The sequence below is a fragment of the Toxotes jaculatrix genome, chromosome 2 (genome assembly GCF_017976425.1).
Source record: "Toxotes jaculatrix isolate fToxJac2 chromosome 2, fToxJac2.pri, whole genome shotgun sequence".
NCBI lineage: Eukaryota > Metazoa > Chordata > Actinopteri > Toxotidae > Toxotes > Toxotes jaculatrix.
In genome coordinates this window covers 2,937,715-2,955,810 of record NC_054395.1, presented here as the reverse complement: position 1 = coordinate 2,955,810, position 18,096 = coordinate 2,937,715, and the positions used below count along the sequence as shown (strand labels likewise).

At 41.8% G+C, this 18,096-nt stretch overlaps 1 protein-coding gene across 1 annotated transcript; it reads right to left on the bottom strand.

The window, feature by feature from the left end:
• Positions 1-13,870: 13,870 nt before the first annotated feature.
• Positions 13,871-15,172, bottom strand: LOC121188329 (gap junction gamma-1 protein-like). The gene has a single exon (XM_041048032.1). The coding sequence runs from the start codon at positions 15,170-15,172 to the stop codon at positions 13,871-13,873; it is 1,302 nt and encodes a 433-aa protein (XP_040903966.1).
• Positions 15,173-18,096: the final 2,924 nt, after the last annotated feature.

The window sequence follows — 18,096 nt, the reverse complement described above, 5'->3', positions numbered from 1 at the left end:
GGGACGCCGAACCATCCACAAACAGCTCCATGTCTGCATTTGGTATGGGCTGTGTAGAAAGATCTGGTCTGGGTGTACAAACTTCATCAAGAATCTGAAGACAGTCATGTGGCTCTCCATCTGCTGCAGTTGGGAGAAGAGTTGCTGGATTAAGTACACTGCATCTTTTAACAGTAATGTTAGGCATATCAAGCAAAGTAGTGTGATATCTTAACCAGCGCTGTGCAGAGAGATGAGAGGTTTTCTGTGTGTGCAGAATATGAGCAACAGCATGAGGAACCATGAGTGTCAAATCTCCATAACCCACAATGTCACGTGATGCAACCACAGCCTTCTCTGCTGCAGTTACAGCACGCAGACAGAGAGGGAGACCAGCAGCAACAGCATCAAGCTTGGTGGAAAAATAAGCTACAGGTCTCAGTCTACCCCCATGTTCCTGTGTCAAAACAGAGGTCATGTATCCGTCCTTCTGGTCAACAAACTGAGTAAAGGGAAGGTCAGGGTTTGGCAGTCCCAGTGTGGGAGCAGCCTGCAAAGAAGCCTTTAAGTCAGTAAAGGCTTTGTCAGTGTGGTCAGTCCAAGTCAGTTTGTCATGTGCACAAAGATTGTTACCATGAATCATGGAAGAGAGAGGTGCCTCTCTCTCTGAATAATTTGGGATCCACTGTCTGCAATATGACGTCATGCCTAAGAAACTCATCATTTGCTTTTTGGTGATTGGTTTTGGTACAGATTGAACTGCTTCAATACGTTTGGGAGAGAGAGATTTGCCCTCTGCTGTGATCACATGTCCCAAATATGTAACACAAGTCTGAGCAAACTGCAGTTTTGACAAGCTAGCTTTATGGCCATTATTTGCTAGATGTTTTAGCAATGCTGTTGTATCTGTTTTACATGCTTCCTGTGATGGACTACAAATCATCAACATACTGTAACAAGACAGAACCTAGAGGCAAATGGAGGCTCTGTAAATTGTCACGCAGTGCACTGTGGAATACTCCAGGACTTTCTGAATATCCCTGTGGACAGCGAGTCCAAGTGTAGCCCTTACCATCGAAAGAAAATGCAAACCAGAATTGACTGTCTGGATGAACGGGAAAGGAGAAAAAAGCATTTGTGAGATCAATGACAGAAAAATGAGTGGCATTAGGTGGAATTAACGACAAAATTGTATGTGGATTTGAAACTTGGGGCGCCCGCGGATGTATTGCAGCATTTACTGCTTGCAAATCTTGTACAAATCGCCACTCAGTGGGTTGATCTGCGTCTCGGATTTTCTTAACTGGAAAAATTGGTGTTCTGACAGGGGAGTCATCGCACGGAACTATAACTCCAGCCTTTAAAAGTGAATCAAAAACAGGCCTGATACCATTTAGCGCTTCTGGTTTCAATGGATATTGTTTCATGCATGGTCTGTAATCTGATTTTGGGTGAACTACAAGAGGTGTGGCTCCCTCAATAAGCCCCACGTCATATTTGTGACGCGCCCACAAACAGGGTGGCACCTCAGATAGTTCAGCCATGTCAACTGATGTGTCATGTAAAAGCATGCAAGGTGTGGTGTGTGTATTAGGAATCAAGCAAATTGTTCTGTCGACAAAGGCAGTAGATGTAAGTTTTGTTTTATATACATCACCCCTTTCGCTGTACAGTGGTCTGGGATCCCCTTTCGTGGGCCTGAAATCAGAGAGGGTCTGTTGTCTGTGAAGCCATGGTCCCATTTCCTGCCATGTCCAGTGGGCGGGTTTTGCCAGCGACACGTGTGGAGACGCACCATCAAACAGTTCATCTTGTGAATGAGAGAGAGATACAGAGACAGCAGCAGCCTTCTTTGTCCAATAAATACATGTCATATTCAATTTCTCCACTTCTAGTGGCTTTCTGTTCCAAACTTTCTCAAACCTTTCATCTGGCCCTTCTGAAACATGTGTTGTGCAGTGTAGTGAATCAGCTGACATGTCCTGTAGTGTGTGAGCAAAGCTGGTCTTCATTGCAAGCAGTGTGTGTGTGTGTGTGTGCGTGTGTGTGTGTTACCTCCTGTAGTCTGTGAGTCACTGTCGCTGCAGCCAGATCGCTCCTCTCCCCCTGCCCCGTCCCGCACTCACTTTGCAGCAGTTGTAGTTTGCACAGAGCCATTCTTCTTAGGGCAATCTTTAGCCCAGTGTCCTTGCTTATGGCAGTCAAAACAGATGTTTAGGGTCATATTGTCAGTGTCCACCTCCATCGTATTCACGTTCTCGTCCCCGACCTCTATGTGGCCGGTCGCGGCCACGTCCTTGTCCGCCAGCCATAGGTTGAGCACCCCTGTACATGGTTAAGGCTGCCGTGTGTAGATCCTTCCTCGACTTTGTCTTTCTTTCTCCTCTGTTGATCCTTGATAGTGGTCTCGACATGCACAGTGTGTCGTCTGAGATCATTTAATCAAGCTTTGTCCCTTATTGCCAGATGTGTTCTCATCCAGCTGTCGGAGTTCTTCTCTCAGCTGTGACTCAGTCCTGGTCTGTAAAGCATCAGGTTTAGATGTGGTTGAATCAGGGGATGAGGATGATGCTGGTGGAGGTGATGAAGTTTCTGTTAGACGTCTGGAGGATCCTTCTGCTGTTCCCAGATCCCCACCAGGCTCATGTGGCAGTGAAGGTGCGGTCGGAGGGCAGGAGTCGAGGTCGCAATCCACCTTGACATATTGACTCACAGAAGGAACAGAAGGACAAAGTGTATTAGTTTCTTCATTTTCCTGTAAGGAATGTGTCTTGTACTTTTGCGTTTGTTACTTTCAATTCTTTATCTCCTTCTTTCCCTCTTCTCTCCACATGCTATGTGCCTTCCAGTCTGCTTTAAACTGTTCATGCTTCTCTCGTTTATGTTTGGACAAAGCTGCATGCTGCTCTTTTTTTTTCTTTTTTTTTCTTTTTTGCCTCCAAACATGTCTTCAGTTTGTCTAATTGTCTCAGGCTAAAGCTGCCATTTCCTGGAAACCCAAAATCAACCCACTGTTAAACTGATTCATACATTGATTCATACTTTCAGATTTTTCTCAATCATCAATTTTATTATTGGTGGGAGAATTTTGGGAGTTGGCTCCACATCAGACTTCTCCTTACTCTGACTTTTACCCAACCTTTATCTCTGATTATTTTGTCTCTTGTATTCACAGAATAAACTGGTCCACTTTTTCAAGCAGATACACCAGAAATCCTCAAACACTACAATAATAACCAAGACACGTCTGTCTGCAAGTGCTTATGCGAGATATACCGGTTTAATTCCCTGATTAACTCTGCAAACTCTCACAAGCAACATCAACACTTCTCACCGTGTGTGATTCTTTCCCTTTAAATCCTTTGGGATTGGAGCGATGACTGGGCTCCGTCCGAGGACAGCTTCTCACCCACAGGGAGGAATCTTTTGCAGCCGGCTTTCTGTCTTTTCAACGGAGTCCAGATCACACGTCCAATCCCATCCTCGTCGCCAAGTTTGTGGTGGAAAAACACTTTCCACCTGATGAGAAGTGAAATAGAATTCTTTAGACAGTTATTGTCTTTTGATGTTTTATTATAAAATAAGGTTTACAGAGTAATCAATTTCTGCAGAAAGGACAGAGCTCACGCAGCAACACCATGCTACAGAGGTCTGACCCCGAGCTCCATGTTGCCAGGGCTTTTAATGTCTCTTTCTCACATACCAGGATTGCAGGGATGGCAGGCAAAGAATACAAGCTCGAGGTCAAGTGATAAAATTAATGAGCAACTGAGATAAAGTGTAAGTTATGCTCAGAGACACCGGACAGCAACAAAGATAAAGAATAGACAGTCTTTGTCCAAGACATAAGCAGGTGTCCTCACAAAGCACAATGAACAGCATACTCAGCACATTAGGTCACTTCAGGTCAAGTTATATGTACTTCACACAGAATTGAATATACAAGTTTATGAGAATATACGAGTGTATGATAAGAGAATATATGGCTATATGATAAATTGGCATTACAAAGTGTTTACAGATTAACCATAACAACTTACAAATCAAAAAATAAAAATTAAGAGCACACTCCAGTACTTACTTGGAGAACACTCCATTATTTACTTATAAATTTATTTCCTCTGGCTCTCTTAGAAGACAGCGGGTCTATTGTTGTGTGTTTTTGGACAGCAGGAACATCAGATCTAGTTTTCTTTGTGGGCTGAGGAGATGACGACACCTGCTCAGCAGAGGAGTTCTTTGCCATAAGGTTTGGGCGATGATGACGCCTCAAGCTCTAGCTGCCTGCGTGTTAGTCGACACTGTTCCAGCCTGGGGGAGGCCCTCTGCTTCTCTTTTGTCTTTTTTGGAGCAAAATTATCAGGCAGAGGATGCAGGGAGTCCTCTGGCAAGCCTTCCGTCTGTGGAGAGATGGTTGTTTGCGGTTCTGTTGTTTCTGGTTCGGTGCCCTCAGCTGAAATGGGTTAGGTTAGGTAAAGATGTGCAGTATCTAGTATGTATTTAAAACCTTTAAAAACTGTTCTTATTTAAAATTCTATAAAAAGATTAAGACATCCTTAAAAAAGAAAGAAAGATTAAAAGGGGACCACAGTCATATACGGTAAGGAGGAATAAAAAGGTATTTGTACATGTAATGTAAAGGAATACCCAACTCCAGATCAGGGCTTGATATGATGTTTTTGAGTTTGGAAATGTTCCTTATAAGAAAGAAGCAGCTTTTCACCACATGCCCTGAATGCTTTTCCAGCGACACTGATTTGTCAAACACCACCCCAAGGTTTCTGATGCTTGACTGGACTGTGAAGCTCAGGTGTTACTTAATGTAAGGGATTTGTTCATCTGAGGCGATAATCAGCGTCCCAGTTATTTTAGAGTTCAGCTGAAGGTGATTGTTTGTTAACCATTTATGAGCCAGAACTAAGGGCAAAGAAGCCAAATGAAGTAAACTAAAATATATGAAACTCCCTGTGGCTGATTTTTGGAACTAAAGCAAACTGGCCAAAACAAAAAAACTAATTTAAGCTAAGTAAGGCTAATTTTTAATTGGGGGCCACTTAAGGGTGGCGGCCGGGGCCAAGTGTGAAGGACCGTGCACTTTCTATCCTCTTCGGAGGCCCCTAATCCTTTGCCCAACGGCACCTTGCCTGATGAGAATCTCTTCATCAATGGAAAGATAACACACAGGATCATCACAGTTGTGCCTTCTGCAAATCTAACTGTCTCTTGTACAGTTACCAATGATTTTGGCACAAATACCAGAGCTATAAATGTGTCATCATTGTGGGGGAGACAAAGGATAAACAAGACCAGTCAAAGAATAGTGACCAAACCAAGTTGGTAGTAGAAGTCTGTGTCCTCATCGCCACTTTGGTTCTAGGTCTCACATACTGGCTCTACATGAAGAAATCCAAGCAAGGCAGCTGGAAGACCGGTGAAAAGGAGAATGGGTCTTCTGAAGAGGAGAAAAAAACTGGAGGAGAAATATGGTATATATAATATAACACGTGTAAAGAACCTCTGGAACTGTAGGTCGTAGAGACTTGAGGGTGGTACCGTTGGACTTGCAGTGGCCACGCCAGGTCAAGGTCCCATGTCTCTATCTTGCTTCCCTGAGGATCATCACTTTTCAATTTTAAAACGCCCATAACTCTGGAATAGAGCTGTGTTATTAAAATCGACTCTATTCTGAATCGATTCTCATTTTATTTTCTAAAGATCGATGCGTGAATTTGATGATGCAAATTCGTATGCGAGGGCGTACTAATTAATCTTTAGAAAATAAAATGAGAATCGATTCAGAATAGGAGAATTGATTTTATCAACACAGCTCTACTCTGGAACCGTAGGTCGTAGAGACTTGAGGGTGGTACCGTTGGAATTGAGGTACAGACAAATGGAGGTGTAGGTCCCATCTCTCTATCTTGCTCCCCTGAGGATCATCACTTTTCAAAGTGGGTCATCACCTCCTTACCCCTAACCCCCTAACCCTTTCAACAGGGGGGTTGAGAGGAGCAGGGAGGGTGAGCAGAAACAAGCAAGACACCACTGGACTCATTCATCTTGTGGTGTAGTATCATTCATTTGATTCTACTTTTCTCTGGATATTGTCATAGTCAGGAAATAATGCCATGTTTTGTTTTGTGCCCATGTTGTCTTGTGGGTTTTGCTTTTATTTTGAAATGTTATCTCCTCTTGTTTCAGGTTGCTTGCCCTTCCTCTTGTTTCCCACCAGTGAGATTGTTTTCCCCGCCCTAATTGTTTCCACCTGTTTCCCCTTACCTGGTGTCTATATATAGTCTGCATCTCCCCTTGTCCTGTGTCAGTTCGTCTTGTCGTAATGTCAAAGAACCAGCATTTTGTCCTTGTCACTTTTCCCTCGCCAAAGTCAGGTCTTGTATTTGGTTGTTACTTTTTCTAGTCAGAGCTATTATACTCTTTGTAAGTTTTTCTTTGTTACTTTGTTCAGCCATTGTGCCTTTGTCCTCGTATGAGTGATTTTTTGTTCTCACGATTTCCCATTACCTCTTGGAGTGATTTTCAGTTGTTACTTTGTTAATAAATACTGATTATTTTGTACTTCGAGTTGTGCATTTGGGTTCAGGTCCTAGATCAGCTGTAACAGATATAATCAAAAAATATATATATGCTTCAGATTTGCTTGACAAAGCCCTTTCCATTTGACTTGTAATACACAGTGTTAATTTTCAGTATCCATTCCAGTTTTAAGAGTCGCCCGGCTATTCCAGTATGGTTTTCAAAAAGAAAAAAAAGCTATTGCTGGCTAATTTTCAGGGGTGACTTTGGGTGGTGGTACTGGCCAGGGGATGGAGCATGCATCTCCCATCCTCTTTGAAGCATGGGCATCTCCCTCACACCTAACCAAATTGAGCTCCAAGTTGGGACACTTTGAAAGGGACCATTAAAGCGAGTCAGAAGAGAATTGGCAGAAGCAAATTAGGCAGCAACAGAGAAACAACGGAAAACTCCAGCCAAAAGAGACACACAAGGCTCTGGTATTGTTGGCAATAAACATGCAGTCAAAGCCACCCGGCGGGTTGAAACGGGATGGCTCCACTTTGATAACGGCACTTATCACCAGATCAAAACAAAAAATGGAGGTGGAACACGGCACCTGTCAGTCCAGAAATCAGTAACTATGGGTGAACTGCTGGAGACGGGCAAGTGCTTGTTTTTTCCTAATAGATATTCATCCAAAGGACCAGTGGAAGATTTCAAGTTTGATATTCGTGATTACAGTCACAATGCAGTATCCCCTGAAGTCACAGTGAGCCAGCTGTACGAGCAGACTAGCTACGAATGCTGCGCATCTACACAACCTCCAAGGCTAAAGACGTAATACTTCTCTTTGATGCATCATCAGACTCCGAGCCCGCAGAGGAGAGGCCAATGAAGGTAATTTATCTTCTGCCACATTTCTGTGGAGGACAGGTGAAGATCCTTGCAGATGCCGTCCACCTCATATCGCACAGCCTCCCATTCAAAGAAACTTTTTATAAAGCTGTCAGCTGAGATCTTCCCAGTCTATCACAAAAAAAGGACATCGACAGGTAAAGATATTTCAAAAATAAATTATAAGGACAAAAGCTTTTCAACGCACAAATCAAATACATCAAAAACGACTAACTTCAATACTCACACGGACAGTTCGCTGATCTAATATTCTTAAAAATGTCTGACAGGACAGACCAGGTGCAGCCATTTTCATTTCTTCAAATGAGAAGAAAACATCTGTTGCATAAACTGGTGGCGAAGAGAAGGGTAGCTGGCCAGTAGTCACTTCGAAGAAGGTCCTCAACTCCAGCAGTCCATGTGGCTTTGCATGCTTCACAAGCCAACTCAGGCGTGCTGAGCTCATGTCGTCCTTGAAAAAACCAACAAAAGAAACACACTGTAATTCAAAATTTTCCCACTTAATTATATTTATGTTTTTGTTCAGATGTGGTAAACATTACTCCATAGTCATGGTGAGATTTCATATACAAAGCTATAACAAACATGTACGAGTTGTTGAGAAGGGATAAATATTATTAAAGAGATCCTTTTCAAACAGGACAGAAGTTCTCCACATTCCTACCATTCACTGTGATCACAGCCCCAGCCTTTCCTGGTGTGAGCCTCAGTACCTCTGTTGGACAACCACACATTTTGTCAGGCATCTCCACGGGTACAAACCACACTGGAAAAAAAAAAAATCAAACATGAATTAAGATTCTTTTGTATCGACTGGGAAATAAAACATTAATAGATTTCTGAATCCACTTAAAGACTGAACTTAACATGAGAAAATTAAGAAAGACTTAATGGACATGACGCACAATGCTGAGAAGTATTAAAGACATCTTAAAGAAGCTAAAATTTTCAACATGATGTGTTCAGCAAGTCCAGCAAGCAAATGTATTTTGTACAATCATAAACCAGAACTTACCACAGGGGCAAAGGGTCTTATCCAGTACAAAAGTTGTTGGGGGCAATGGCTGAAAGAATCCTGCAGTACTGGCATCTCTGTTGTGGAGCGGGTGTCTGGTGTGCATGCTGGCATCACATTCAGCACAGAAGAAGGGGCGTGGTCAACAATCACGACAATGGACAACAGCTGTATGACTCCAACACTGTTGGCAGATGTGGGTTTCCACATTTTCTTGTGCCGCTGCGGTGTTAACCAGACGTGGTCTCTCTGCCCTCCAGCTCTCTGCAAAGAGACTTTTTCATGTTCTCCAGTTTGATGAAGCCAGAAGAGAAGCTCTTGGGGTTGGTGCTTCCACCTCATCTCCTGTGGCGTTGCTAAGTGATTGTACAAAAAAGTAAAAAATAAGTACTGTATGGAGCAGCTGTGAAGGTGTAAGTGCTGCGCTAAAATTCTGGCAAATTTGTTTTCAGCTACAAAGATAGAGTTTACATCTTAACTGTGTATCACATACACCATACAGATACAAGTCCAAATGTCTGAACATGATGCTTTGGGCTTATGGAGAACAAATAAAGTACATACCAACAGTCTCTGGAGCAAAGACCACCTCAGAGCTGGTGTCGGGGGCATTAACAGGGGGATGAGTCTTCTGACTGTAACCAGCTGTATCAGAATTTAAAAAAAAAAAATTATTGTACCATTAAAATGTTCTATTTGTCTCAACACGTTAGCCTGGTTAACAGAGTGAAATAGCACAATCTCACTGCCAAACATTTATCTACATGAGGTGTAGTTGTATCTGTTACCATACCACCAAACCAAAGCTGGTAACTCCTAAAGTTATCCATTGTACTCCAATATTCTTTTTCCCCTGGTGCCATACATAAAGCTTTGTTTTCCTTGATGTGAAACACGAACACCTAAAAAATCTACATCTTTAAAATATCATGAATGCAAAAACAATACTGACCCTGGCTTGACTGATTCCTGCTTGATCGTGGTCTTGCATGGATTAAGTTTCCGTCACTGTTTCTCTTCTTCCATCTCACCGTTCGCACAGATGCCACTGGTGCTGCTGCTTCCTCTTTCTGCAGCTCAAGCAAGTTATCAACCCTCTCCAGATCATCAATGAGCTCTCGCTGATCAGCCAGGTTATCCACACTCATAAGCAGATCATGGAGTTCTGAATCACTCATGGTGAAGGGCAGAGACACAGACAGACTGAAAAAAAGACTGGACACAAGAGAGTTGGACAGAGAGCACATTCACAGGAGTAAACTGAGCTGCAACAGAGAGATAGATAAAACAAAGCAAAGGTCACATTTCATTGCTGAGACACACAATTCTTTGTTCAATTCAATTTTATTTATATAGCGCCTTCCACAATCAAAACTGTCTCAAAGCACTTGACAGAGACCCAGAGCCTGACCCCAGATCAGCACTGAAGGCGACAGTGGCAAGAAAAAACAGGAGGAAACCTTGAGCAGAACCCGGCTCATATGGGGGACCCTCCTGCTGATGGCCGGGCTGGGTGAAAGGAGGAAGAGGAAGAAGGAAGGACAGCTGGATGGAAAGATCAAGTGGCTTCTTCACTAAAATGTTGGGCTCTAATCTGAGGTAAAATGAATTTAAATCTCTGCCTTCTTACAACCAAGCTTCAGTATATTTTTACTAAATGTAGCACCAGTATGAGGATGTAAAAAGAAATGAATGTGAAAACAAAGTAGCTCAAAAGCAGGCAAACATTGGTTCAGTTAAATCTGAGTTCAGTGTGGACACGTTTAACCAGCAGGGGGCACCATGTACCTTAATGTACCGTTAATGAGCAAAAAGTCATGTGGGACAAGAAAAAAGAAAAAGAGTACTGTTTCCATTTAAGACAACATTAAAGTTCAAATGTTGTCTTGTCTGAATAAATGGCCAAACACAGTGTAGAGTTTCCACGTGTGTCATCAGACCACATGGGGATGTAACCTGCTCTTACTCAAACTCAGCTCTCCCTCTCAGTTTCACAGAGAATCAAGAAGAACCAAGATCTTTATTTGCCATTTGTACACAAACAGTCTGGGCACACAAATTCTTGTGCGTTGCTCAGGAGCCAAAACTTCAATAAACACAGAAGTGGAAAGTAGAAAAATAAAAAGATTGAACGCTATAAAATAAAATAAAATAAATACCAAAACTAAAAAATACACTCTATTTACACAAAAGTACACTCTGTCTAGACAGATGCCCATATTTATTGCATGTGGATTATATTGCGCACAGACACACTTAAGATTATTGCACCTGAGCCTCAGTGAGGTAGTTGGTGTGAACAGTCCATTATTTTCTATTCCTGTCATTTAATCCCATCTGTTTTTGTGGAGGCTGAAAACATTTCATTCTTTTTGGACTGAAGCTGATTTGTGCAAATATTTAGCAACAAAAAAGGCTGAGATAACAACAGTCCAAGCTGCAGTGTCTTTGTATTTCTTTTCTAAAATATTCATCATAAAAAAAATATGTTCTTTATAATCCAAGTATCCCACCTGAGAATATACCAAAGGTACAGGACATGGCTTCAGATTTATAACTTTTTGACATTTTATTAGAATATGCTATCTGTAGCATGAAATCATTGGGAAAGTCTAAAATATTTTGCAATAAATTGGAAATTGTTGCTTCTGCTTGGACTGTTGTTATCTCAGCCTTTTTTGTTTCTAAATATTTGCAGAAATCAGCTTCAGTCCAAAAAGAATGAAATGTTTTCAGCCTCCACAAAAACAGATGGGATTAAATGACAGGAATATTAGTCTGAAACTGTTTGTGGAAATGTGCCAGTTCACCAGACCTCAGCACCTGCAGCAGGCTGTTTTCATTTCAGCCAAACTGAAGGTTTGTGTGTGATTTTAAATCTCTGTGTGAACTCTCCACCACCATGGAAGCCTGGACAGTAATAACCTCCAACATCTTCAGCCTGAACACTACATTAACTAGCTGAAGTGTATCGAGAACCAGATCTACGGCCACTGAATCCAGACGGAGTTCCTGAGAACTGATTTGATGCTTTGTATGTTAGAAGTTTGGGAGCCTGTCCAGGTTTCTGAACAGCCAGATAACATCACATGACGAATGCGAGGCGACTTTTCCTGCTTCACTTGGTCACAGACACACACTGTCATTTATTTTGTAAAACTGACATACGACAGAAAAAACAACACAAAGTGCAAAGTAACATGGAGCTAGCAAGCAAGCTAAACCAAACAACACGCAAGTTAGCCGCTAACAGAAGATGCTAGAAACACAACACGCTAAACACAGCACTTAAAACTACACACATACAATACTCACAGACTGTAGCGGTCACAGGCTGAAGCGTGTGGAAACACATTCACCGACTTTAACAACGCGACTCTCCGTTACCGTCTTTACGTTCACTCAGGTAACGCGTCTGAGCGGAGCGGCAAAGATCCCAGTTACAATATTGACAAGTAGAGCGCTCACTCTGTCGCCGCTTTCAAAACCCAAGAAAGGAACCGAACACTCACTCTGACACAATTTTCATGAACTAAAGAAAAATATATCTTTTTAAACTTTTTAACACTTGTGAATTTTAATATTATTTTTAATCTAAAGACAGCACATAACTCACATTGACTCACCTAAAACTGAGCCAATAAGCCTGTGATAACTATTATTCACACTCTGAAAATCAAATAAGTTGGAGTCAGACACGAGCATATGAACATACGTATGACATAATCAGCCTACCGCATATAGATACGTTTTCGATCCAGCTCCAAACTGTTATCAGACATTAACTTATTGAGCTTACCTTGGACAGGTGTACGTAATGGAGCGGCAGGTATCTGCTGTGACTGAGCCGCCGGAGCCGGAGGAGTTCTGCTCAGAGCTTCCTCAGTCAAACGCGCTGCTTCTCTCAGAAGCTCCAGCAAGTTTTTGACATTTTGTCCTGCACCTCACACGCTGTATCAACACTGGCGCTAGCAGCACCGAGTCTCACGCTTGTTTTGTTTTTTAAGCAGTTGCTAAATAAAGTTTTGCTTAATAAAGTATCCAAACCAACTCAGAGATGAATAACGCCACCCAGTGTACCGGAATGTGTTCACTAACTCTGCATCGATCCATTATCTGGAATCGATTTGCCTTGACGGGCAGGGCAACCAATCAGGTGTTAGGATCCACCCATCCAACTTTGATGGGCGAGTTTGACAGATAAAATAAATTCATGAAACACAGGACCATGAAATAATTACTTGAATTGTGAAATAATTATATATGTTTGTAACATGAAATGGTATTTAAATTAATGCCACATTTAATAACACATTTATTTCTTTAATTCCAATTTTAATTCATTCATGACATTCATTCATTCATTTTCTACCACTTAATCCGTCAGGGTTGCAGGGGAGCTGGAGCCTATCCCAGCTGACTATGGGCGAGTGTGCCGGGGTACACCCTGGACTGGTCGCCAGTCAATCGCAAGGCTGACACACAAAGACAGACAACCACACACGTACACACTCACACCTACGGGTAATTTAGAGTAGCCAATTAACCTACCCCATGCATGTTTTTGGGATTGTGGGAGGAAGCCGGAGTACCCGGAGAGAACCCACGCAGACACAGGGAGAACATGAAAACTCCACACAGAAGAGCCCAGGCCGGGGTTCGAACCTGGAACCCTCTTGCTGTGAGGCGACAGTGCTAACCACTGACTAAATTAATGAATTATTTACTGGTGTATTTATTTATTTCATTGTGCCACTTCCACTGATGCAATGTTACACCCATACTATGATGCAAACCTACATTAATATGATGTTGTGCAATAGAATTCAGGACAGAGCAGCAAACAAACTCTTTGTTTGCTGCAAAACATGAACTTTTTATTCATAAAAATATTTTTCAACAAAAGAAACACTGGCACAATACCAAGGACAAGCCTTAATGGCATTCCAATCTGAAAATGAAAGCATGTACCATACTTTATAGAAAGTACGTACCAAGAAATTCTTCATACCAGGACTAGAAAAAAAAAACAGGCCAGAAACACAAATTAATGGACTAAAGGTTGAGAAAACTTAATAGCATAAACTTCAAACAAACATCACATATGTCAAAAACTGTAACAGGTGGACAACAAGACACTGACAGTCTGAACAGCAGAATCAGGTCATTAAACTTTACCAAATATCCACTGACACATTTCAAAATCATTAAAGCACCAAAGAGAACTTGCACTTTCCCTTGGACTCGAATCCCCCTCTTCTGCTAGAGAAAAAACAAACAGAACTAAAGTAAGGAGGAACAGAAAAAGCAACACAATTATTGCAAACACTGTACTGACAGAAATTAAATATTCTGGGGATGTACACACATTAATAGAAAAGAAACATAAACTAAAACATAATATAAACACCCAAAATAATGGGTCTCCATATCACGGTGTGTACTTCAGATCCACTCGGCGTGTTTCGAGGCCTGCCGGTATTTGCGGTATTCCTGGGTTGGCTTGCTGTGGTTATGACTGTGGCTCTGAAGCTGGCTGTAGGCCTGACTGTGCATTTCCAGCATGTTCTGAGGCTGATGGACGTCCCTCTGAACAACTTTGGGGGCGTCTCCCATCCTCACTCTGCCCAAGTTGTCATGATTATTGGTGTCCTGCTGACGCTGCTTTTGTGCAATGTTCACACGGTTCTGCCGGCGTGCCACCTTAGCATTAGCGAGATCAGTAACGGGCAGTGGTTTGTCATGGTTCCCTGTAGACACCGGAGGAGGCTTGATGGCAATGTTGTACGCAGGTGGGGCTGATGGTGCATTCCAAGAATGAGGGTAGCTTCTGTGTTCCACTTTGATCAGTCCTGCCTCTCTAGGAGCTCTTTGTCCCCGTGTCAGTCCGTACAAGTCTTGGTCAGGGAGCTGCACCCGGCGGGAGTGTACGATGTCACAGATGGTACCTATGCCCAAGTGAAGCATCTCCCATATACTGAGTGCCAGACAGAGCAGGGAGACTGCGTACATGATGCGGAGAAAGATTGTTTTCTCAGTGGGTCGTGACACAAAGCAGTCCACGCTGTTAGGGCAGGGCAGGACTTTGCACACGTAAGTGGGAGATACTGCAAATCCATAAAGCAAATACTGTCCACACAAGAAAGCCACCTCCAGCGAGGAGCGAGCCAAGAGCTGAAGCACATAAATGCGCATCAGTCCATCTTCTTTGATCCGCTGGCGCCCATCATGCCGCGCTTTGACTTGTCCATCACCACTTCCCCCTTTTGCTGCTCCACCACCATCGCGCTCCACCTCACCCTTTCCATAGATCACTGGATCTTCCTCATGGTCATCCTCAGCCTCTTCAATGCCCCTGTGCTGCTTTCTGGCTGCAAGACAGCGCTTCTTGGATTTCCTCCGTGAAAATCCACTCACTCCCCGACCATCTGCCCGCTCCACTGTCCGAGCAATCTTGTTGACAGCGTAGCCCAGGTACATGAGAGAAGGTGTGGTCACCAGAATGATTTGGAAGACCCAGAAGCGGACGTGTGACAGTGGAGCGAAGGCGTTGTAGCAGACGTTCTCACAACCCGGCTGAGCTGTGTTGCAGACAAAATTGCTCTGCTCATCGTGGTAGATGGACTCTCCTCCTACAGCTGTCAGCACAATGCGGAAAACGATGAGGACGGTGAGCCAGACCTTGCCCACAAACGTGGAGTGGTTGTGGATTTCTTCCAGCAGGCTAGTCAGGAAACTCCAACTCATGATGGCGGCATGGAAACTACGGCGAGAGGCAACATGCGCCTCGTGTTACTCACCTGTGGAGAGAGCAGAAATGGTTTTCATCTGTACATGTACCCACATTAATATACACATTTCATTTAGACCTCCTTATAGTAAAATATTTCTACCATTTAAAGCCATGGAGAGAAAAATAAAAAAAATTACTGATTAATCTGTGAGGCATTCTCATCTCTCTCCTACACACACAGAATAAATAAACCAGATTTACAAATAAAGACACCACACAGTGTTCCACTGTATTCACTTAGTTTTCTTGACCCCCCTTTGTTAGCAATGAAAAGTAAAAGCTCAACTGAATGTCCCTGAGTTTGACATTAGGTCATAACTACATCTGACTGTCCAGATGTTCCAAAAATAAGGACATTTTCTCATTTCATACCAAATAAAGTATTACTAATATTATGTACTGATTGTATCAATCAATTCACTGTTCTAGCTAATAATTCATTCGCTTTTTATTCAATTTTGCAAAGTTATACTGATAATATTTTTAAATATTAAAGCTTGGCAGAAGTAGTAGTGGTAATATGCAGCGTGTGAGGAGGTTAATGTGGTGCCGAATTCTCATCCTCAAAAGTGTGAGCCCTTTATTTATTCTTTACATCCCTGTGGAATATACACTGACCTCAAATGAATCTGCCATTTGTCCCGAACGAATGTGACATGAATATATAACAAGAAAGCCAATTCCTGTTTCACATGAAAATAAGCTGCAATTACAGCTTATTGTGATTTACATATTGCAAACAAGATGGAGCCCACAGGGTATTTTGGGGCCACTATGTGAGACCTCCACTCTAACATGTCAAACCACACACAGATGATGTGGTATGTACAACATAATTTGATCATGATACAAGCCTCTAGCAAAGACAGCGACTTTGTCCATGTACAGAAAGTCAATACAAGCACAGTATCACTGGAAAACCATTAATTATCCAGGTACAAAGCTGGGAACTACCCAATCCATAGACGACTTAATACAAACAGGAAAATCTGTTTATGATGTAACATATATACAAGGTGTTAACTGTGTGAACTACAAATAAGCAATGTTTGAACATACTTACTTCTTACTCCTATTTTACAGTAACCCCCGCTGATCCTCCTCCTCCTCTTCTTTCTCCACGACTACTTCTACTATTTACAAAAAAAAAAAAAAAAAAAAAAAAAAAAACAATAAATTGCTCTAAATTTTAATGTCCTTGCAGCACTGGCTCTAATGAATTAATGTCATCATTCTTATTACCTTTTTTTTTGTTTTATCCCTCTTATCTTCCTTGTTGCAAGAATCTGGAGCGATTTCAAACCCCAAGTGCCTGCAAAGTGAAGAGAGATAACACCAAAAACATCTATTTAATCATCTTCCTGACACTTTTTAAGTATATTTGTTAATTAGCAGTTGAACTGTGTTTTCCACGAGCAAATGTAAATGTTTTTGTTCTTGTTTTAACTCATCAAGCTTTCACTTTACGATTCTGCCTGTTGTCTATAGTTTCATTTCTTTCTCACTTACGGCTGCATAATGTTGCAAATATAAGAGTTGTACAGCTTCTTCAAATCAAAAACCTCAAAAAGAAAAACATGCAAACCTACAGTTCCACCTTAAATTAGAGCCCCAACAGTGAAGCATCCACAGACCCTCAGTTCAAATACAGATCAATAAAAAAATTCAAACTGATTTATGCTCCAATGTGTAGCTGATTCGTGAATCTGTTTCACTGAAAACTAATCGTTGGCAATATTGATTATAGATTTAGATCATTTAAGTAGTTGATTCTAAACAAAATTAAAAAAGAGACAAGTATTTGCTGCTTTCCTCTGATTTTTATCAACCAACAGATTTTTATCATTAGAAATATATGTTGATCTGTCAACAACTTTGAGTTGGGCTCCAGGAATTTGTGATGGCTCTATTTCTCTTTTTTCTGACATGTTACAGACTAATGATTAATTTAGAAATAGAAAAAAAGACACAAATAAAGACAGATTAACTTAAATAGCAAATAACAGTTGCACACCTCGATTCTCTAAACCTTCAAGCCTACAACTGGAAAACTGAGCTAACATTAAATTAACTAAGAAAATGGCGTCAGAAAGTTTTAACTTTAACCAAATTGTTGTATAATGCCCAGTAATATCTATCCGTTATTATCAGTTGCATATGTCATGTTACAATAACTGTGCAGGTAAGATTAGGTAGTTGAACCTGCCAGTCCACAGTTAGCTTTAGCTAACTAGCCAGCTCAGCTAACATAGCATTAAGTAAAAATTCATCCCAGTTGACCGGGAAATAGACTAATCCCATTGTATTTCTTAGCTTCTCTCTACAGTCTTCTAGTGTTTTTTCTTCCTCGGACACGTTTACTCCAGTGACGGGAGACGTTTATTCACCTACCTCACCACAGCGGCATCCTCACCTATTCACACCCACATTTGGAGCCACTCCCATCCGCCGGAGAGCTGGATATGCGTTAGGACCTCAGCAATCAACCGCCGAAGTATGGTACCAGTGTGCAGGGGAAATAAAATCTACATCGCCGAATTACAGCAAAAAAGTACAGTATTCTTGTTCACTCATAAAAATATCCCCAAAGTTTCAGACGAGTTAAATTCTCACTAATTAACGTGTTAAATTTACTTTAAGTTATGGAGACTGGACCGGAGAGGGAGATGTATGTGATAGTTGTTTTTTTTTCTTGTGCTTCATGAGCACAGTCAGGGTCAGGACAGGTCCTACAAACCTACAAACAATGTCACGTCTTCATTTCTTTCTCACTGTGGCACTGCCTAACGTATATCACCTATCACGTTTTATTTTGAAAACCGGAAGTTGAACCACGCTGTAGCATCCTAGCGCTGACTTTATCAACCGCATCCGTCTA

Coding starts and splice junctions, on each gene's coding strand:
- LOC121188329 (XM_041048032.1), bottom strand. CDS start 15,172: ATGAGTTGGAGTTTCCTGACTAGCCTGCTGGAAGAAATCCACAACCAC.